This window comes from Canis lupus, chromosome 7 (genome assembly GCF_011100685.1).
Source record: "Canis lupus familiaris isolate Mischka breed German Shepherd chromosome 7, alternate assembly UU_Cfam_GSD_1.0, whole genome shotgun sequence".
In the NCBI taxonomy this organism is placed as follows: domain Eukaryota; kingdom Metazoa; phylum Chordata; class Mammalia; order Carnivora; family Canidae; genus Canis; species Canis lupus.
The window spans coordinates 13,681,879-13,703,399 of NC_049228.1; the positions used below are offsets into that span (position 1 = coordinate 13,681,879).

The window sequence follows — 21,521 nt, forward strand, 5'->3', positions numbered from 1 at the left end:
TCGAGGGGCTCGGGGGTACTGACCGGGCAGTGGCAGCCCTGGTGTGTCAGCCCTAGAAGAGGCACTGGAGACCACTGTGACCCAGCTCTTCCCCTGGTGGTTAAAGAGCCCGGGGCGCAAAACACTGAGGGCGGGCGGAGATGGGAGTGGATGGTAAGCACGGGGTTGGGGGGCAGGCCCAGGCCCGGATGCCCATGGCCACCCCATGTGGGAATCGGCTGATTAGGACGTGGGGGATGGCCAGACTCCCCCTTCCCCCCACCACGCGCTCTCATCCCTTCCTGCTGCCCCAACAGGCGCTTCGGCACAAAATGCACGGCCTGCCAGCAGGGCATCCCCCCGACCCAGGTGGTGCGCAAGGCGCAGGACTTCGTCTACCACCTGCACTGCTTCGCCTGCATCATCTGTAACCGGCAGCTGGCCACGGGCGACGAGTTCTACCTCATGGAGGACGGGCGGCTGGTGTGCAAGGAGGACTACGAGACGGCCAAGCAGAACGGTAGGCCGAGGCGCCCCGCTCGCGGCCCTCTCCAGGCCTCTGTCCGGGTGGCGCCCCGGGCCGGGTCCTCCTGGGTGCGCGCTGCCTGTCCCTCAGAGCCCTCCGCAGGTCCCTCACCGCTCCCCCCCCACTTCCTCTCTGGCGGGCTTCACTGCAGCGTTAATCGGGTTAGAGGTAGAGAGAGCAGCCCGGCCCCTGCATTGGTCATGGCCTATGTGGCTGGCTCCTAGCCTGGGGTGGGGCTGGGAGGGCGCCGGGGCTGCTCACTGGTCTCGTGTCCTGCGGTGCACATGTACCTCGGGGCCTCCACACCTCACAGGCTTGTCAGCGAGCCCAGCGCCAGCCTAAGTTGGCTCCCCTTTCGGTTAACTGCGTTCTGTTTCCCGTCTCAGGCTGTGGGCTTGCCGAGGGCAGGTGAGGTGAGGACTCCCTGTGTCTCCCCAAGGCCCTGATACCAGTCAACCACAGAGCTTCCTACCCACCTGCCCTTCCCTCAGCCCCCTTGGGGCCCAGGCTCTACGCAGAGACCTCCACAGGGTTGTCATTGTCAGGCCGCAGGGTTAACAGTGCACCTGGAAAAAACCTGCCCCCATGGGGGCAGCCTGGGCAGGGCCGCTGCTCTGCCCTCCAGCGCCGTGTTCTGGAGCAGCCAGGGGCCTTTCCGGGGCCTGGACAGGGCGGTGACCCCTCCCCTGTAGCCCCACCTCGGGCTCCTCACTCACAGCTGGGTGCCCAGGGGCTGTGCCCTTCACCCTGGCTCCAGATGTGGAATTTGGCCCAACTCTCCCTGGGAATCTCAGATGCCCAAACACAAAACATCAAGGCCATTTGCCTTTGACTAGAATTTTCATCCACTCAGGGTGTTACTGCAAAGAGCAGCTCTCAACAGCTCTGGGCTTGATGGGGAAAAAAGCGACAACAATGTCATGTGTCATCTTCTAGATCTTTCCTGGGCCCCCCACACATGTGTTTTATAGATCTGAGACAGACATGGAGAAATGAGTATATTTTTGCTGAATAACCACAGTTTGAGGGTTTTGTGGTGGTGCGGAGGCAGAGGTATAGGGGCCGTTTTGGGGAGGCAGCTGGAGCCAAGCTTGGCTTTGGTGGGAGGTGAGCAGGACAGCACTGCAGGGGCGCCTGAGTCAGAGGCTTCCACTTTCTTCTCCCAGAACCCCCACAGCCCTGGCCTTTCAGGATGGACAGGCCTTTGGTCTCCTTTCACCTCTTTCTGGGACCTCGGCAAGCCCATTCCCAGGCTCTCTGCCTTAATGTATTCATCTATTCTGGTTTCTTAAGACTCCCTTGATGCTGCTGCTTTGGAGTCAATTATGATGTCATAGAAGATTAGGGCATCTTGTCGGGGATAAACCATCAAAGCAGATGGACTCAGAGATCCCCAGCTGCCTTTGGAACTCTGATGCCCTTCCCCAGGGATGCTAGGAATGTGCCACCTCCCTCCAGGCTGGCGGCTGCTTCTCCTCATTGGAGGCCTTTTTAGACCTGGCCTTGCATCCAGCTCTGCTGGGGATGGTTCGAGAAGAGGGGGAGACTAGCTGGGAGGCAAGAATGATGTGGAGTGAACACTCTTATCAAGGATTGTCTGTGCTGTACCAGACCTTGGTAGCACACCGGATTTGGCACCAGAGGCTGGTGGACACCTCTGCTCAGTCACTAACCTGGGGGTCCCCTGGCCAGCTGTGTAACTGGTTCAGCCTTGGTTTCTCAGCTCTGTATGGGGAGGCGGTGGGGGTAACAGCACCTGCCGCATAGGCTGTTTCCCGAGGTTCAAATAGGATGACGCCTGTGGGGTGGATGCTGAGGGAGGGTGAGGACAACGTTGAAGAGGAATGCAAACAGGGGGCTGAGATCTGCTTTAGGTTTTCAAGTAGTGGAGGTTACACAGTATTCCTGACCTTTCTCTTCTTTGGGACACCTGGTTCTTTTTGTTTTAATTCCTCCCGGCTGATCTAAACCTTCTTTCAGGCTTCCAGTTCCCGCCCTTGTGTTACACAAAGGACCAGTATCAGCTATTTGTACCTTAGTGTGAATGATTTTGTTCATTTGTTATATCTCCCTGGATATTTGCATTTTCAATATAATGAGGTTGCATTTTATGCCAGGGACAAGTGCTAGGAGACCCTGCATAATTCAAAACCAACATATTTTAAGACTAATTTTCCCATAGGAATTAATGTAAAAAGTAGGAGGGGGGATGTATTCTGGAAGCACATAAATCCATAACTGGTGAAGTGTATCTTTGCCTTAATGCTACTTTTTATTTTCTCAGCACTCTCTCTAATACCTTGCAGAATGCTCTCTCCTAAATTAACAGCCTAGGATATCGTGGTCTCGCTTGGCCTTCTTCATAGCGTTTTATCACATTTAACTTCCGTACCAAAGTTATTGATTTTTGGGTACATTTTTCAGCACGAGCACTGCCACCACTACTTAATGAATACTTGGATGACATTGTTATAGGATATAAAAAAGATTTTAAATTATAATAACAGTGAATGTTAAAATAACAGCATAATAGTCCCCATAATCGCAAGAAGAAAGTCCTGTGCACATAGACAGCAGTTCTGGACCAGTGGGCCACCGACCCAGGATGACGGCTATACCCCAGTGGCCGTGGCAAAGAAAACCATTTCTAAATAATTAGGCCAGCCTATTTAAAAATTAGACAATTCTTGATGAATTAATTTTTTTTGCTGGTTTCATTATTTCAAATTTTATATCTCAAGACTGTATTGATGTTTTAAAAGGGCACTATTTCCTGTTGGCATCAAAGGCTGTCATGCTGTTCTCTTTACAAATATGGGCAGAAGGGATTGATTCCTTATGACAGAATTTAGAGAATTTTGGAGGTTTTCTACAGTCTGCCACAGTGGCTCTGGGAGCTTTCTCTTTGGATCCAGGGCTCCAGGGAGGGGTTGGGTGGCTGGGGTTTGAGGACAGTAATGGCTCTGAAGAAGGAAACAGCCTGAGAAGAGAGGACTGGGGACTTCATGCTCCCTCTGCCATGTACATGACAGTGGTGTGGACTCGGCCTGCACAACTGATTCTTACAACATGGTGCCCGGCTCAGGGCAGGCTGTGTTGTCCCAGGCTTCAGAGTGGGGAGGCCACAGGCCCATGTCACTCCCTCACTCAACAAGAATGTCAAACCCAGGTCTTCTGGCTGCAAGAAACCCTTTTTAGAATTGTCATGAGAATTGTTTGCCCATAAAGTTCTCAGCTCACACCAGGCACATAGTAGGTGCTTAGCAAATGTTGGCCATTATTGATCATCAGAGAGGGTTTTCTTGAATGGAAAGGAAAGAAAAAAGAGAGGAAGGTAGAGATGTAGCAGAGACATGTTAAAGGACACAGGGGAGGGAACCCAGAAAACCCAGAGAGCCAGGGATGCCGTGGTGGTTTGTTGACTGAGTGGAGGTGCCATACAGAGAGCAGATGGAAGTCTAGTGCTGGGACAGGAGACCAAGCGTCCACACCTGCCTGTGTGCTCCTGCATGCACCGGGCGCCTCTCTGCCTCTGACTGGACAAACCAGCTCTGACTACCAGGAACACCAGGCTTATCTGCTCAGAATCCACTTGAGAATGTTGCTCGGTCAGTGGGTTGTCCTGAACACTCTTCAGACCAGTGGTTTTCAAAAAGTTTGACTATGACCCCGAGTAAGAAACTCATTTTCACCTCAGTACACATATATATTCATACCGTGAACCCCAAACAACTCCTGTGAGACCGTACCTGCCCTCATGTATCCCATCCCATCCCATGCAGCACATTCCACCCCCCCCCCCGGTTTTTAATCCACTCAATTGACAGCACAAACCCATTAGTGGGTTCTGACCTATAGTTGGTGGACACGGCTTAGAGGACGCGTGAATGCGCAGGCCACCCCTGCTGAGCCAGGGAGGCCACCGCAAAGGGGTCTGGGAAATGAGAGGCCGTGGAGGGGAGGCGGGGCAGGGGTGTCTGGGGCAGCCCTGGCTCCTTCAGCCTCACAGCCCAGCTACTGAGGCCCGGCTGGCCCGGCAGGGTGTTTGCCACGACAGGGAAGCCCGTGGAACTTACACCTGCAGGCTGGTGGGAGCCCCCGTGTGGCCGGGCTGGCAGGTGGCAGATGGAAGGCCAGCGAAGGGCTGTTGTCCTCACGTCTCCGTGACCCGGGAAGGCCTGGGGCGAGGCCGTCCACCATTCCTCCCCTCGTCCCCGTGGCTCAGCACACGGTGGGCAAGACCGCGTGCGAAGAGGAGGGAGGGATGAGCGCCAGCTGCTCTGGGCGGGCAGAAGCCAGTAAGGAGGGCTCTTCACTGCAGATGACTCCGAGGCCGGAGCTAAGCGGCCCAGGACCACCATCACAGCCAAGCAGCTGGAGACGCTAAAGAACGCCTACAAGAACTCCCCCAAGCCCGCCCGGCACGTGAGGGAGCAGCTGTCATCGGAGACGGGCCTGGACATGAGGGTCGTCCAGGTGAGGCCCCAGCTACCCGCCCCCGGCCTCCTCTGCCGTGTCGGTGGGGTGGGGGGGGCTGGGCCTGCGTCCTCCTGCTGGGCTGTGGGGGGGCTGGGGTATGGATCTGCGCCCTCTGTGCTCTGCCAGGAGGAGGTGGAGGTTCAGGGAGCACTCTGGGGAGCTGGGCTCGGGCCGTGACCCCGGGAAGGGAAGCTCCTGGAAGCAGAGAGGGAGTTCTGAGGCCCTGGGGCAGGGAGTAGTGGGCTTGGGGCACTCCTGGCCCTGAGCTCCACCAACGCTTCAGCGCCTGTCTCCAGCTAGCTGTCTTGGGGAGCCTGGGGTTTGGGGTGGACACCCCCCGAGTGTGTCCTTTCTGCTTGTGTGGCAGGTTTGGTTTCAGAACAGAAGGGCCAAGGAGAAGCGCCTGAAGAAGGACGCGGGGCGGCACCGCTGGGGGCAGTTCTATAAGAGCGTCAAGAGGAGCCGCGGAGGCAGCAAGCAGGAGAAGGAGAGCTCTGCAGAGGACTGTGGGGTTAGTGACAGTGAGCTGAGCTTCCGAGGTGAGCAGGGCTGGAGGGGCGAGGCCGAGGCCTTAGGAAAGGCCCCTGGGAAACAGTAATTCTTGACACACAGGAGGGATCTTTCTTGAGGCCTGACGCCTGTCTCCTGAATGCAGGCTCTTCCCTGCGACTTGCAGTAAAGGGTGGGGGGTGGGGGAGGCAGTGGCCCTTTCAGGTGGGACAAGGAGGAGAAGACAAGAGAGCTCTGCTGCTGGAATGTGGAAGCTGGGTTCCCCAGGACCATGGGCCCCAAGGCCTCCCCTCCTTTCCTGCTGACTGGGGCTCTCTCACCGGCCCGTGCAGCCAGGAGCAGACAGCTGTGTCTTGGCCCCTGCCCTCAGACCCTCTCCTGCATTTCCCTCCTTTGCAGGGGCGCTGGCCTCCCTCCCATGACCCCCTGGAGCAACCCCTTCCTCCTCTCCTGGTGGTAGGGAGGACATGCTCAAGAGGCCCTTTGCCCCTGGGGGAGATCAATACTGTGAGTGCATGTGGGATGGGGACAGGCCTCACTTCTGAAATCCCCTCCCCCACCGCCCACGTCATCCTGTCCCCTGCACAGAAGCTTCGCAGCATGCGCTCCGTTCAGATCTGTGCATCAGCAAAATTTGCAAATCACTGCATGCTCTGGATCTGAGGTTGTTTGCAAATAGCCGTACCTGTTCTCATTTACTGAGTCCTCAGCTGTGGAAGGTCCTCTGTTGTGGGTGGACAGGAAGAGTAGTGAGCGGGGGTCCGAAATCTGGTTGCCAATTGTGGCTCTCTCAGATTGATTTGCTTCCTCAGTTTCTGCATCTATAACTGGGGAATAATCACATCCTTGCCCATCTCAGTGGTGGCGTGGGGTTCAATGAACATGGCTGACCATGGATGTGTTTGGGTGAAGCTCAGCACAGCTGAACACTTGGAAGACATGACTGCCACCACAGGGAGTCTGCGGCCCCCACAGAGGGTCGTATGGAGTGACAGGTATAGGCAAAAGGCCACATAATGGAGCTGAGCCTTTATCCTTCTGTTCCCTTTAAGGAGCATGAGATCTCCTTTCTTTTCCATTTTCAGGGCAGAGTGGGGGGCGGGCAGGTTGCCAGGAGTGGGTGTTGAAGTTCAGTCTGGGGAGGCTTGCTAGGAACTGCTGCATAGGTCCAGAGTGGGAACAGAAGAGGAAGTTGGTGGGGCAGAGGATGGAACATGATGCCCCAAGAGGACTGTAGCTCACTCTAGAAGTCTGTCCTGTGGGGCCCCGGGAAGGGCTCAAGGGCCTGTGCTCACCTTCCAGTCCTGCTGGTTAGGAAAGCCATCTGATCTCATTTGAGCTGCCAAAATCCATGTCTGGGACACATGCAGGATGGTTAAGTCTTGCTTTGTAGCTCTTTTGTGTTGGGTGCACATGGGACCCCCGGTTGACCCGTCATGGGTCTCTCTGGATAATTCTATAACACTTTATTTTTTAACACTAAAACTGCTTGCCTCTGTTGGAGAGATGAGTTCTTCTAGGTAGCACAGATTCCATTAGAAACCCTTAATGAAATTCTTCAAGAAACAAGAAGGTCCGTTTGCCTTAATCAAGTCAATACTTTGTCCCCGGTGAAGAGCTTATTCGATAGAGAAACCACGTCTTTCAGTATTGAACCTGCTTTTCCAGGTAGACCAGAAGGATTTTGTATACATGCTTAAGAGTGGTCCTCAGCTACCCTTAGCACACGGGCCTGTTTCTTTCCCAACCAGTGAAACCAAGGACTTTTCTCAGCCTGAAAGCTTTCAGATTAAATCTTGTCAGCACGTAGTTTCCATTTGTGAGGTTGGTAACGTATGAGCCACAAACCTCAGGCATTCATATTCTTTAGCAGAGCCATTTTAGTACATGAGCCACACGGGGCCAACAAACTTACCAGACATCTGTCCAGCCTTCCGGGATCTGCATTCAGTCTCTGCAGGTGTTTCTTCTGTTTTTCCCTTGATGCGGGTCAGTCTCTGGATGCCAGGTTGACGTGTCTGTCTGACTCATGCATAGGCAGCGAGGCAGCTGCCATCCTTGGGCTTCTTTCTTGGTCATGTGTATTCCTAGGTTGTGAAGAACAGGGACCACTGGAGTCCTGGCGGCTGACAATAAATCTCCGTTCTTTTGTCCACAGAGGATCAAATTCTCTCAGAACTTGGCCACACCAATAGGATTTATGGCAACGTGGGGGACGTTACAGGCGGACAGTTAATGAATGGGAGCTTCTCCATGGACGGGACAGGACAATCCTATCAGGACTTGAGGGATGGGAGCCCTTATGGAATCCCCCAGTCTCCCTCCTCCATATCGTCCCTGCCATCCCACGCTCCTTTGCTCAATGGGCTGGATTACACGGTGGACAGTAATTTGGGCATCATTGCGCATGCAGGGCAGGGAGTCAGCCAGACGCTGAGAGCCATGGCTGGGGGACCCACCTCTGACATCTCCACAGGAAGCAGTGTAGGCTATCCCGACTTTCCAACTAGCCCAGCCTCTTGGCTCGATGAAATGGATCATCCTCCTTTTTAAACATCTCTCCTCCCCACCCTACCCGTCCTGGCTTGAGAAAATATCTTCAAGGATCAAAAGAGACTTGCCTTTTAAGGATCAAAAGTGCGCCAATGTGAATTTCCATTATTTTCAATGGAAGTCCTCCGCTGATCCCTAGGTGGTCGAGAGACCACGCTAGGGCCCTGTCATCCCGGGGAAGTAGTGGGAAGGCGGCCTCCTCCCAGAACACAGCACAGGGGCGCAGAGCCTAGAGCGCTAGGGTGCTGCTTGGTGGCTTCCTACCCCCGTCCTGCTTACAGGCTTTGGCTGCTCGGTGCTTGTTGGCACGAGGTGACTGTCAGGCCATCTTGGCCTTTGGGAACTCTGCTCCGACGAGTGTGTCTCATGAGCTGCCTCCTGAACCACTGCTCTCTCCAGAACTGAGATTCCTAAGGTAGAGGCATCATGGCCCTTGAGTATAATAAAAGTGATTTCTGGACCACCCTATTGAACGCTCATTTTGAAAATAAAAAATCACTTATTAAAGGTCAGTGAAAACTTTGATGGCCACCGTTTGATATTGAAAATGTCCCCCCTTCTTTTTTTTTTTTGCTGTGAAAAATATGACTTCTTCCCTGCCCAGAAGTACAAGCCAGACGATATTTGTCATTTTGGGTTTTTAAGAAATCCTGTCCCTCTCACTGAATCCTGATGGCAAGAAGTGGTTTTCCTTGCAGGTGACTCAGGCTGGAGCTGAGTGGCCCTGGACCATCACAGCGACGGCCCGACGAGTCCCCTCGGTGCACAGTGTGCCTTTTTAATTTGCTCCTATCATTCATTCCACAAGACAGGCTGTGGGTCGCAAAGGGATCAAAGCTAAAATTCGGAGAGAACAGAACGACAATCAGTGCACTCGGGCAGGCGCGCCGGGACTCTAACCATGCCCGCCGCTAGCTTAGCCGTGGGCAGACGTGCCTCCCCGAGCTCCCCATCCCGCGGACTGAGATGATACCACGTCATTCTTGCGGGAGCCGGTGTAGGTGAGCTCGCGAGCCCATCCGGCCAGCAGCCAGCCCTCCCCAGCCCTTTACAAAAGAGAGCTTTCTCTGGGGTAGCTGACTCAGCGGGACAGCGCTGGTCTCTTCCCAAAACTAGTAATGCTTTCTGGCCTAGCTTGGTTGGGAGGAAGCCCTAGGGAGCAGCCCTGAGATGGTGCGAAACGTTCTGAGCATTGGGGGGTTGCAGCTCCCAGGCTCTGCGGCCCCAGAGGCAGCGCTCCCCAGCCAGGGGCTGCAAAGACCCTCGGCTTGCAGGCTGGCTCTAGCCCCTCACCCAGCTGGAGGCGCCCCCCACCCCCCCACCCCGCGCAGACTCCACAGCGTCCTCAGCGTGGAGAGGCCACGCTGAGCAGGTGGTGCAGCAGGGAGTTCCCCATGAGCACGCAGTGGTTAGCCAGGCGGGCCTTCGGCCGGACCCCTTGGGAGATGGTGGTTCGCCTCTTGCTGCCTCCATTCTCTTCAGCACGATCAGAGAGTAGGAAAGGGTAAGTAGGCATTGCCTTTCCTTCACGTGAAGTGATGAGGCCACAGATCCTGAGGGGCTTCCCTTCTGTGAATGCTTCGTCACCTTTGAGGACCACGAGATTTAGGCATATGCTGGGCGGGCTAAAGGAAGACACAAAACACTTCCACTGTGGCCACTGCATCTACCATAACCTCCTTTACAGGACTAAACTGAGGTCAGGCAACCTTCTTTAAAACATGTAAGTCAGTAGAGTCCTGGCATCAGCCTTCGGGCCACCTTTGCTCTGATCGGTTTGGATTGTACCCTTATTTTTTGGTGTGCTGCAATTGCTGTGATTTTTGCTTGGAGAGTCCACAAATATAGACTTCTTAAGGCTCCGGGTGTAGGGATGGTGGTGTGTTACACCCAGCCAGTTGGCTACTGGGAATTCCCCAGTAGTGCAACACTGGGAGTGAGGGCGGGACACAAATGTAAGACCAGAAGCCACGCGAAGGAAAGGAAGACCAGCTGTCTTTTAGGAGGACAGCTGCTTACACACACTAGTCTCAGCAGGCTGCTTACCCTACGCAGGAGAAAGGGTAGGGCAGTGAACCAGTTGCAAACTGTTCCACCCAGCCCAGTCTCGCGGGTTTTGACTCTTTGGTCTCGTATCTCATGAGACCTCAGAGGACCTTCATGTTTTTGGGGGATTACGGTGCAGCTGGGGGGGAAGACTCTCTAGGGAGCCATGCCCGCTCAGCGTGGCAGTTTTTTTTTAAGAGCAGCTGAAGGTCACCTGTTTTAGTTTCTGTACGTAACTTCCTCATGCTCACTCCTGATTCAATGGTGGGAGACTGGGAGGCTGTCCCTATTCCCACTAGTGACAGAGGTCTCTTGCGGCACTCAGTGAGCGGTGCAGTCGGTGGCTGTCGTAGCCTCTTTGGTTTCGGAGGGGTTGGTTGGCTTGCAGAGCCCTGGCGAGAGCACTGGCCAGAAAGCCAGTGGGGGGAGCTTGAAGGAAGTTCCCTAAGCCTCCGGCCCAGAAAGCAGCAAACGCTGGTGCCTCATTTAGAAGTACAGCCGCAAGAGGCCTCGGATTCGAAGTGGATCGTCTTACAAGTGAGGTTAGCACGTGGATGGGCCAGTGGCATCCAGGAGCCACAACATGCCAAGACTTCCTTGGCTCTTCTGTGGTTCAGAGAGGGAGAATAGAACGTCACCTTGAGATTCTCTTCAAGGCACTCCTCTATTCCTCATCACAGTGATAGTCTAATATTATGGTATTAGTCTGTTACTGAGGTATAAGGTGCTACATAGGAGCTGTTCCCTCCTTACTAAAACAATATGGATGAATTTTGGAAAACGAAATGAGAACTTCTAGAGGCATTTACAATATTTGGATTTGTCTTTGGCTCTAAGAGGGCAATTAACTAGCAACCATTTTCTGCTGTGCCCGGCTGATCTTAGGGTAGGAGGCTTCTGAATCCAGGAGTCAAGTTAAAGACAAAAAGAAAAACAAAAACCCCCAGTTTCCAGGGATAACTAGTATGAGCAAAAATGGGACCTGAGCAGCTATAGAAGAATCTACATTTGTTGAGAAGTAGGAAAAGCATAGAGGAACTACCAAATCCAGGGGCTCAGCCAGCCCTCTAGGTGAATCGCACTGCTGGGGAGCCTGGCTCCTTTCGGGGACTTGCTGTGCAACTCGAGGCAAACTGCTGTCCATCTTCGTGCTTTCTCTTTCCTGCCCCATCTGGTAGTTATGAAAATAACGTAAAATGAAAACCAACTACCATACTGATAACATTATTCCTGCAAACTAGGATGGTGAAACATCAGGGAAAGAGAACGAGACCTAAAACAAGCATTTGGGAGTGTCTTTAAAACTTGGTCATTTTTGTTTTTGTTTTCTTGCCAGTGTAAAACATGAAATCTAGTAGGATCACTGGGGCCATTAGGTCTGCATAATTACGTTCACACTGCAAAAAGTGTGAGAGATCTGTAGAACAAAAGACATGAATGCCTCTGAAGCTCCAGCTGGTTATTCTGAAATGACTGCCTCCTTGCAGGAGGGGCTTCAGGGCTCCGGCTTAGCAGAAGTGCTCCATGACAGTGCTCTGACTGGTGTCCATGCTCCCATGGAACCCCTCCCACGCACCACTACTGACAACCCGGTTATAACCGTGGAAATGATGACCATACCTCCTCAGCCAGCAGGGTCTGGAAGGACTGAGGAGGCTCATTTTTAAACATTGCACTTTAAAAATTGGAAACCGTGAGATGAAGAAAAATTCAATTAAGCGGAAATGAGTTTTGTTTTATTGGCTGCTGCTGACGGGCTCTGGGCATGCTGAAAGCTAAATAAAAAGCACATCACTGGCTCTCTCTTTCTTGGATTGGTCAATTGGCCCTTTTTGCAGTAGTTGCTCCAACTGCTCTAACATGGGGACTGGAGCCAAAAAGAGAGAGCACGGCAAAGCCATCCCATCCACACACTGCTTGGTAGGACCCCACGGAAAGCACAGTTTCATGCTGCTAGCTCTGGTGAGGAGACAGCTGCAGGTTTGGGAGGTGTGCCAAGCATTCCTTTCCTTAAGGGAGGCAGAGCACAGGTGGACAGAGAAGGACACCCCCACTCGCGTCTGCTGCCCACCTAGAGACAAGAATCATTTGTACTTCCCCACTTGAGGACTGTGTTCAGCCAATCATGTGGGTTCAGGGCTGCAGGGCCCCAGAAGCTGCTCTGAACTTGCATTCAGACCTCAAAGTCCCAGATCCCCTACGCTCTGGATTGTTGCCCTCACCCTTTGCAGTGTAAATTTTGTACAGTTAAAAAGAAATGAAGTCTCATTTCCTGGGGGAAAAAAAAAAAGAAAAAAAAGGGACCCACTCATCCTTATTTATTGCCATGTGACTTTGGAACACAGAAGCTGGTGCGTTTGTTTGTATATGCCTCCTGTGTGTTGGCATGAGATGTGTATGGTAAAATTATGTCAAATAAATATGGAAATTCTTTAGAAGCTGATGTGTCCTGCTTTTCATTTTGGTTCTCTGGATGTTTTTTTCTCTTGATATAATTAGAACAAAAAGCTAAGCTGACATGGGATCCTTTCACCACCAGAAGGAAACCCAAAATACAACTCTGAATGCCAGAACTACTCACAACCACGAACACCAGCTCAATAATGGTTGTTTGATTAGAGGAAGTGCTCTGGCTTATAGCAATTTTCTGGAGCCCGATCCTTTGCTCGGAAACTTAGAGGGTGGGCAGAGAAGACCCACTGACCACATAATCTTAGTTAATGTTTGTCCTGTTGCATTTTTAAAGTCCTTCACACTTAAACATTTTCTCTCTAGAGAAAGTACGTGCAAACATCTGTATTTGGGTGAGGGGTGGACAGGGGGATAGAAACACCTCATCAGACTCATCAGGGCTCCTTGACATGCTTTTCTAGAAAAAAATCTTCATTCAGATTTCTCCTCTGCAAGAGGCTTTATTAGTGTGCAGGATCTGAAGTTCAGCTGGAATGGAAAAAGCAACACAGCTTCTTTCACCAAAAAAAAAAAAAAAAAAAATAAGAAAGAAAGAAAAGAAAGAAAGAAAATCCTCATATTTAGAGCCGGGCTTCCATCTAGGAAAAACTAGAGTGCTTTTTTTCGTTAGTGATTGGTTGTATTTGAAGAGAAGATCCCAAAAAGAGGTGCCCTGTCCCAATGGCAGTTACTAGTCACATGTGGCTATTTAAATTGATTAATACATTCAATAAAACTGCAAGTTTTGTTCCTCCCTCCAGCTCTATTTCATGTGCTTAGTAGCTACCGTATTTGGACACGCAGATGCAGAACATTTCAATCCCTGCAGAGCGTTCTACTGGACAGTGCTGATGGAGTCTGCCTAGGGAGAATGGGCAGAGGAAACCTCATCACTTCAGCTACTCACTATCCTGGAGCACTTGGTGAAATATTTGGAGACTCCTTAGACCGTGGCGTCTTCTCTGTCATATTTTACACAAGATTTTATTTATTTATTCATGAGAGACACGGGGGCGGGGGGTAGAGACACAGAGGGAGAAGCAGGCTCCATGCAGGGAGCCCGCGATGTGGGACTTGATCCCGGGTCTCCAGGATCACGCCCTGAGCTGAAGGCGGTGCTGAACTGCTGAGCCACCCGGGCTGCCCTCTGTCATCGTATTTTGCGTGTAGCACTGCCCACAAGAATAACTTGCTTAGGGACAAGGGCCGGGCGCTGGGCTCTGGGCTCCTGAGTCCTCAGTCTAAAGCTGCCACCAGGTTGTCCTGACTGTGTAACTCCTGGACGCATGCCGTGCCCCACATCTATGCTGTCACACGGGAAAGACACTGCCTCCCAGGCAGACACCCAGTGAGATTCCTGGGGCGCTTAAAAGTCTTTTAGTGAAGATCCAAATCTGTTCTCAGGAGAGGGAATTACAGTCCTTTGCTAAATCAGCTCCTGTGACACATACTTTGTTAGCCTGAGAAGGTACCCAGGCCGGGTGAAGAGGGAGCATCACATGGGAGCGGAGGTTGGAGGAGGAAAGCAAGAGTGCTGTACATGAGGACGTGTTTCCTCCACTAGCCCAGTCCCAGGGGTGGTGGTTACAGAAATTCACAAAGTGGCTGTGAAGGTCTCTGCTGCTCCTAAATGTAATTACTCATCTGAGTATTCCTGAGGCACTAATAACGGGGCCCGAGAATTCTGCTAGTGAATGCCCTACACACCACGTCCTTAGTCTTCCATCCTCAAACTCCTCATCACCAGCCTGTCTACGTTGAGTCTTTGCTTTCTGTACGCCAGCAATCATTTTGAGTATATCAGGCTGACAATCACTGGACCATTTCCACTTTGTACTCTGCATACATGGCCTCCACCACAACGGCAATCTAGTAACTTCTTGGAATTATGAAACGTGTTCTTGGCTCAAAAAGGAAGCAGATGATCTAGTCTTTTTTTTTTTTTTTTTTGGTTTGGTCACTAGAAACTAGCTCCTGTGGAGTGTGATTTTCTGACAGTGGCTTTTCAAAAAGATAACTGCTTAAAGAAGAATATAGGGAAGAAATCACTGGCTAGAAAGAATAAGACAAGCTCAGGAGGACACATGAAGGCTCAACACTCACTGTTTTCACTGCTTTTCTTTCTCCTTAGGTCTAGGATTCTACTCAGCTAAAATCAGAAAAGGATAATAAGAGATCAAAGGCTAATCAGTCACTGTGTGGTAAATTTTAACTGATTGCCAAACTAGAAGTACAATCATGAGAGGTGATCCTTAACATATCTGAACGTACTTCCTCAGATCTGCTAACTGAGGTATAGTTTCAAAACTGTCCTTTCCAGCCTAAAAGGAAGATTGTGGGGTCCCTTGGCCACACCTCCTTAGAAGAATGCCATTTCAGTTTTATCCTTTGGAACTCCTGGTGCTTTTCTTCATAATGTCCTCTGCCCACTGTGCAGGGAGCAGTGAGGAGCCAAACAGGCTGGGTGCCTGTTTGGTTGTGCTCGTGGTTGCTGCCTCAGGGAAGTAGGCAGTAGGCACTGCTCCTGAAGAAAAAAAACCCTACTAGTCAGTAGGAAGAGGGACATATTTTAAATTATATTTCTAAAACAAGGAATAAAAATAACCTATCCAAACTATTAAATAAAAATCTCCCATGTGATCCGCTCCTGCTCTAGGACAGTGCATGGCATCCTTTGAAAGGAAGTGGGTGTGGGCTTTTGCTTGTCACACTCATCCCTGTATGACTTTTGCGTTCATTTTCTTCTCTCAATTTTGTCCAATGTGATTTCAGGATCTTCCTTTAGAACCCTTTCCTTTGATGATTTTTCCTTTGGCCAGCTCCCCCGTCGAGCACAAACCCTGGATGCTGGTGTGCTATTAACTGGTATGTTCTTTTGTAATTAAATGAACAAGGCACAGGACACTCCTGACAGGATCTATGTTTCTCCTTCTCATGAAGGGGGTTCCTAAAAGAAGGTTCCCATGTGACTTATTCGTACTTCAGGTTGTTCAGCAGACCACCAAACTGGTCAGAATTTTCAAGACTGATACAGGTCGGGCTGTCTCTAGAGCTAGGGAAAGTTTTTTTTGTTTTTAAAGGTTTGTCTTTCTCTCATTTGCTTGCCAATCCTGGACCTGGATCTCTGGTTGGCTGGGAGGGGTTTGGGGATTTTGCGAAGGCTGGGAATTACTTCCTGAAAGATAAAATGCAGACCCCAAAAAAGTGGTGTTGGCACACACTTAGAGCTAGAAATAAGCAGGGCTTTTTTTTTTTTTTTTTTTTAAAGGTCATTAAAATGGTAAATAGGTTTCAACAGATGGCTTCAGCATAGCATGGAAAGCCCAGGCAAGGACTTTGGGGTTAAATCTCATATTTTAGTCACCTGGGACTAGCTTACTATTCCAGAAAAACAAACATCTATAAAGTTGACAGCTCCCTCCCCTCCTCTGAAGTGGAGCCCTTGAAGACCGCCTGCCTGCTAGCCAGCTCATGGGCGGCTGCCTGCAGATAGCGACCTAGGGAATTGAAAGTCACTTTCTCCACACCTGTCAACTGCACGGCTTAAGCTCACCCAGGCTAGAGGGATATGATAACCAGGAACCTATATTACTGATGGGCCAGGACTTTTATACTCAATATGTGTGCTGGCTTTATTATTTTTTTAGAATCATTTTAACATTTAATGCTTCACAATTAAAGTGATTTCCTGGAGTGGATGCCAAGCTTCGTTCAGAATGCGCATTAACCACTTTCTCTATCGGTAGTTAAAGGCACTGAGGGATTTAAACAGCAATCCACAAGTCTGTGCAGTTAAGGTTTGGCAGAATAAAGCAGCTTATAAACAATAATATATGTCTTTCTCTTCTTTTTTTGGAAGGGTTCCAAACTCACAAACGGAGCTAAAGTGCTCTAAACGGAGCCGGGACTAAGCTTGGGGCCCTCCTCCTCGGTGAGAGCTGCGGGCCCTGGCGAGGCCCCGGGTGTGCGTGCACACATGTACTCTCAGAGAGCTTTTTATTACACAGAGCGTCCATCAACGGAACCTACCTTCTAAATATTAAAATGGAAACTAGGATTGCTCAGAGTGAGAGGACAGATAAACCCCGGCTGCGGCGTGGAGGGCGGATTTGCCGCCGAGGCCCAGGCCGGGCCCGCAGCCACTGCGGGCAGGAGGTCTAGTTCAACCGGGCCTGCCCCCACCGGGCCCTGCATCACCACGAGGCACATGATGTCACCAGGGGCAGCTCCTTGGATGCTTCCCATCTGGTTCTTTTTTTTTTTTTTTGTATTTTTTTATTGGAGTTTGATTTGCCAATATATAGCATAACATCCAGTGCTCATCGGGTCAAGTGCCCCCCTCAGTGCCCGTCACTCAGTCACCCCATCTGGTTCTTAATCTCAGTGTTCGGTAGCAAGCTCGTGTTCGTTTCTTCTAAGACCACGTAGCCAAAATATCGGAATGGAAGATTCTGTCTTGCGTATAAACTAGCACGCACCTTATGAACATCCCAATCTAGCTTTGGGGGCCTGGAGGCTTCCTATTGCTGGAGGAAGGGACTCACCCTCAGAAGTGACTTCAGTGTATGAATCCCCAAAGAAGAGAGAGCAACCAATGTAAAATAATGACATTTATAATTGTGCCAAGAAAAGTGATAAAACAAAACACAGGAAAGAAAGTTTGGGAGAATTTATTTTTATTTATTTATTTATTTATTTATTTATTTATTGGAGAATTTATATATAAAAGTAAAAATAGTAACTAAAAAGCCATGAACTCCCAATAACTACCGGTGAACAAACCATTAAGTTCTACTTTCCAGGGAGGAGCATGACAGGAATATTTCAAGTATAACTGAATAAAGATGAGGTTAGATAGCTCTTCTTGTTCAATCCTTTAGCGTAATGCCAATTAATGCATATTTGAAAAACTGATCATTCTTGATGCATAATAAACAGGTGATGAGTATAACAAGGAAGCTGATTATTATCATCAGTCTGATAATCACTATACTTTGACCCAAAATCTCTCTGATGAGGGAACTGTGAAAGGTTACTAAAATAACTAAAGATGCTTATGGTAAATCTCCAATAATGATCATAATTTTCAAGTCACATGATTCCAACAGACTACACTGAAAGCTTTTTATGTCATAAGGACAAAATCCAGTGTGTATATATAAAATCCATGAAGGGGCTTGATTATGAATATATCTTTGAGTGTGGTTGCTTTTGTTTCCACTGTAGCTTATCCTGATAATGTGGTACAGGGAAAACTTTTTGACTTGGTATCACAAAACTTGGATAATCACCCTGATTCTGAAAAAAAAATAAGATCATGTATATTATAATGCTTTACCTATAATGAAGCCTATAAAAAGATGAGCATGCTTAGTATTTCTATTTATATAACCTCAGACAATTTCCCTAACAGTTGAGTTTCAAGTCCCTCATTTGCAAAACAGAAAATATCAACTCTTCCTACTTTTACAATTATTCTGAGGTTCCATTAAGATGCTTGTGCACAGGATCCTGTACAAAAGGTATAATTTAAAAAAAAAGGTATAATTACCTTTATGTCCTTGAAGGTAAGATGTATATCTATTGTAAGATACATTAGTTTATGTATCACTCACCAAAAAAAAGTGTGCCTTAGAATAGATCAAATACAATATGGTAACTACCATTAAAACATTTAATCCAAAATACCTTAGGAATTGGGATTTGAGATTCACTCAACAAATATTTAAATTCAATATTTTTATTACTAAATTGTGGCTAGTGGGTTACATACCTATTCTGTGATAAACATTTATTTAAGAAGGGGATTCGGGGCGGGGACTTCAAGTTTGATGAAGGCTTTCATGTTTCAACTGTTAAATGTTAAATAAACATTTGAAAGTCTTCATGTTCAAATGAAGCACATATTAGCCTGGGCACTAACCCCTTCTGCAACCCAAGCTCAGCTTGGCTATAATCATTCACCTTGCTCATTAATCGTCAGAGATACTGTACACGAAATAATAACCCATAGCCCAGCAATTAAAACTGGCAGGAAACTAAGAAATACCCATTTAATAGAAAGGTTCACTTGATTATAGCAACCTTTTAGTTGGAAAATGCTGAAACATTAAAAAAAAAGATACAATAGATTCAATTCCAGATATTATACTATGGTTGTTATCCTTCTACCTGACTAGCTTATGAAACAGCAATATGTGGCCAGTGGCTGACTTCTTTCATCTTTGAAACATAGTTATGGTAGGTTAAAAATAGTTTTTCATAAGTAATTGATGAATTTTTTTTAAGATTTTATTTATTTATTCATGAGAGACGCACACACAGAGAGAATAGGAAGCATTTTTAGCATCTTGATTTTCTTCTATATCAGAGTAACTTCATTTCTCAGAAAGGAATCTTTGCCTTGACTTGAGGCAGATTTTATTCCCTTGTTCCAGAGTCTTAATCTTGTAGCCTAGGATCTACCCACCAGCCCCAGAATTTATTCCACTGATGAGAGAGAGAGAGAGAGAGAGAGAGAGAGAGAGAGAGAGAGAGGCAGAAATAGGCAGGCTCCATGCAGGGAGCCTGACGTGGGACTCGATCCCAGGTCTCCAGGACCTCGCCCTGGGCTGAAGGCAGTGCTAAACCGCTGAGCCACCAGGCTGCCCAATTGATGAATTTCTATGAGACTTTTTAAGATAACTCATGTAATATCTTAAGATAACATCATGTCATTCTAAATATCCAGGATAATGGGAAAAGGGGATGATAGTGGCCTAGTAGTGTCTGCCATTCAGTAGACACTCAAAAAATACATTACCTGTTGGCTGAATAGAGGAAGAGCTTTAAAACTTTACATGAGTTTTGTGGTCTTAATACACAGGACTGAGATTCAGTAGACTTGGTCCTGTGACTCTATTACTCCTTTGTGATCTTGGGCAATTTAAGTAACCTGTTTGTATCTTCAATTCACCCTTGTTTAAATGGCCTTAAAACCTGTACTGCCTACTGGATAGGATTACTATGGAGGGCTGACAGATTAAATAATGTCATGAAAGCACTCTGAAAAGTCAAAAAAGCTAAATGCATATGAAAAGACATCACTAGTCACTCAGAATTGAACATGTGGGCTCATTTCTGTCCTGTAGCAGCCTCCATTCAACCAGCGGTCAAAGAGGTCAGAGTCCAACTTTTTGGCAAATGTCTCTTTAAAAATTTCCCCATGTGGTGATCACTGATAAAACTGCAGTCTATGTATACCACTGAAATCTGGCCAGTGGCTTAAAAAAAAAAAAAGTGCTTCTCTCATTCTTTCAGATAGGCATGGCAACAACCCATTATTGCTTTGTAGGAGCGCTTAATGAAAATAGGGTCAATCAACAAAAGATTTCTCATTCTTGATATACTGTAACAAGAAGTCAGAAGAAAAGGGTTCTCAGTGGGATCCACAGACCCCTGGAGATTCCACAGATGAGCTTCAGGAGACCTGTGAACTTTTCAAAATTCCATACACAACACCGTATTCTAGGGAAGAGGTTTGTGGTTTTTCAAAGTGATCTGGAACTCCCCAAGAATTAAAAACACTGATTTAGCAGACTCAAGCAACAAGCGTTCTGAAGATAACAATGATTCACATATTTTTCTCTGCCTCCTCTTTAATAATTATTTACATGGTTCTCTTTTTATCCCTCATTTTTCACTAGTGTGTACCAAAACTACTGTGAAGGCAATCAGGGCCTCTTAGATTAGTTGGGAGAAAGCAAAGTAAATGACAGTCATGAATAAAAAATAAAGAGTCATTCGTGTTGTACTGATCACAGTATCTTCAGGCAAGAAAAGAGAAAAAAAGCAACAAATTTCCTGTTATGGTTTTTAGGAACATAGAAAAATGGGGCTAGGTATGTTTTTATGTGTAGACATACAGATGTGGCCTGAAGATAAGAAAATTTATCTTCTTGAGAATTGAGAATGAGGTAAGAATAGAAAGGCAATCTATAAACAGATTAGAAAATTCAAATGGTAAAGTAGCAAAAAGTAACTACTCATAACTCAGACAAATATCTTTAGTTATTTACCACTTTATGACCACTCCAACTGAACTAGTTTCTGGCTTGAGAACACAGTGGAGACTTAATTTTTAAAATACTATGTACAATAAAAATAATTAGAGAGTTTGAACCAAGGATGAGGTAAATTGAATTCCAATTCCAGTAAATGTTACCCCCCTTCCCTCCCCCCCCCCCAAAAAAAACCCCAAACACACCAACAATTATTTTGAAATACTTGTGTCATGACCAGAAGTGAACCTTCAGGAAAAGGTTTTCTATAATATTTTAAAATATTAATTGGCTTGAACATTATTAATCTGTCCAGGAAAAAAATTATGCATAGTGGAACCAAAGTTATGCTAAACTAAATTATGTACTAGTTTTATCCTGTTAAACTATATGAAAAGATGGTTTGAAGATGGTTTGCCATGTATCTAGGAAAGTTAGCTGCTTTCTGCTCCAGTAAATTCGTGTTCTTTGTTTGGTGGGAACTACTGCAGCTTTTGCCAGTGGAACTCATGGTCTGGCTGAAGTGTGATGCACTACATAATTCAATAACCAAGACCCAGTTTTCTCAACATTTCTGGATGAAATCTTTCCCGTAAGCCATAGGGAGATGATCCACAGATTGTTATGACAGTAAGGTTTTCGAAAATTCAAATACCAGGGACAAAAGAATATAGATTTTGGAAAATGATTTTAGCTCTTGAAAATATAAATTTGATGACTGTTATTAGTGACAGCTTTGAATGTAAATTTGAAACCTTTAAAATAAAATGAATACAAAACAAGCTATATTCTTTGCTTAGAAACAATCTATATAGTTTTAGATGTGCCAAAACAGGTTAAAAAAACTTGTATAAGAAGTTTTAAGGTCAGGGGCGCCTGGGTGGCTCAGTCAGTTGAGTGTCTGATTCTTGGTTTGGGCTCAGGTCATGATCACAGGG

The 21,521-nt window shown here is 47.9% G+C and overlaps 1 protein-coding gene across 3 annotated transcripts; it reads left to right on the top strand.

The window, feature by feature from the left end:
• The first annotated feature begins 273 nt into the window (after window positions 1-273).
• LHX4 (LIM homeobox 4) lies at window positions 274-12,382 on the top strand. Of its 3 annotated transcripts, none has more exons than XM_038542182.1 (4): window positions 274-499; window positions 4,827-4,981; window positions 5,352-5,523; window positions 7,653-12,382. In XM_038542182.1, exons 1-4 carry the CDS (start codon window positions 445-447, stop codon window positions 8,045-8,047), a joined length of 777 nt encoding a protein of 258 aa, XP_038398110.1. In that variant the 5' UTR covers window positions 274-444; the 3' UTR covers window positions 8,048-12,382. The 3 variants fall into 3 exon arrangements, with proteins under 3 accessions (XP_038398110.1, XP_038398109.1, XP_038398108.1); XM_038542181.1 differs by lacking the exon at window positions 274-499 and adding an exon at window positions 1,788-4,178; XM_038542180.1 differs by lacking the exon at window positions 274-499 and adding an exon at window positions 1,789-4,113.
• Window positions 12,383-21,521: the final 9,139 nt, after the last annotated feature.

Excerpts from the sequence above, each read along its gene's own strand:
- LHX4 (XM_038542182.1), top strand. The coding sequence starts at position 445 with ATGGAGGACGGGCGGCTGGTGTGCAAGGAGGACTACGAGACGGCCAAG. Across the intron at positions 4,982-5,351 it reads TGGACATGAGGGTCGTCCAG|GTTTGGTTTCAGAACAGAAG; the intron begins GTGAGGCCCCAG and ends CTTGTGTGGCAG. Across the intron at positions 5,524-7,652 it reads CAGTGAGCTGAGCTTCCGAG|AGGATCAAATTCTCTCAGAA; the intron begins GTGAGCAGGGCT and ends TTTTGTCCACAG.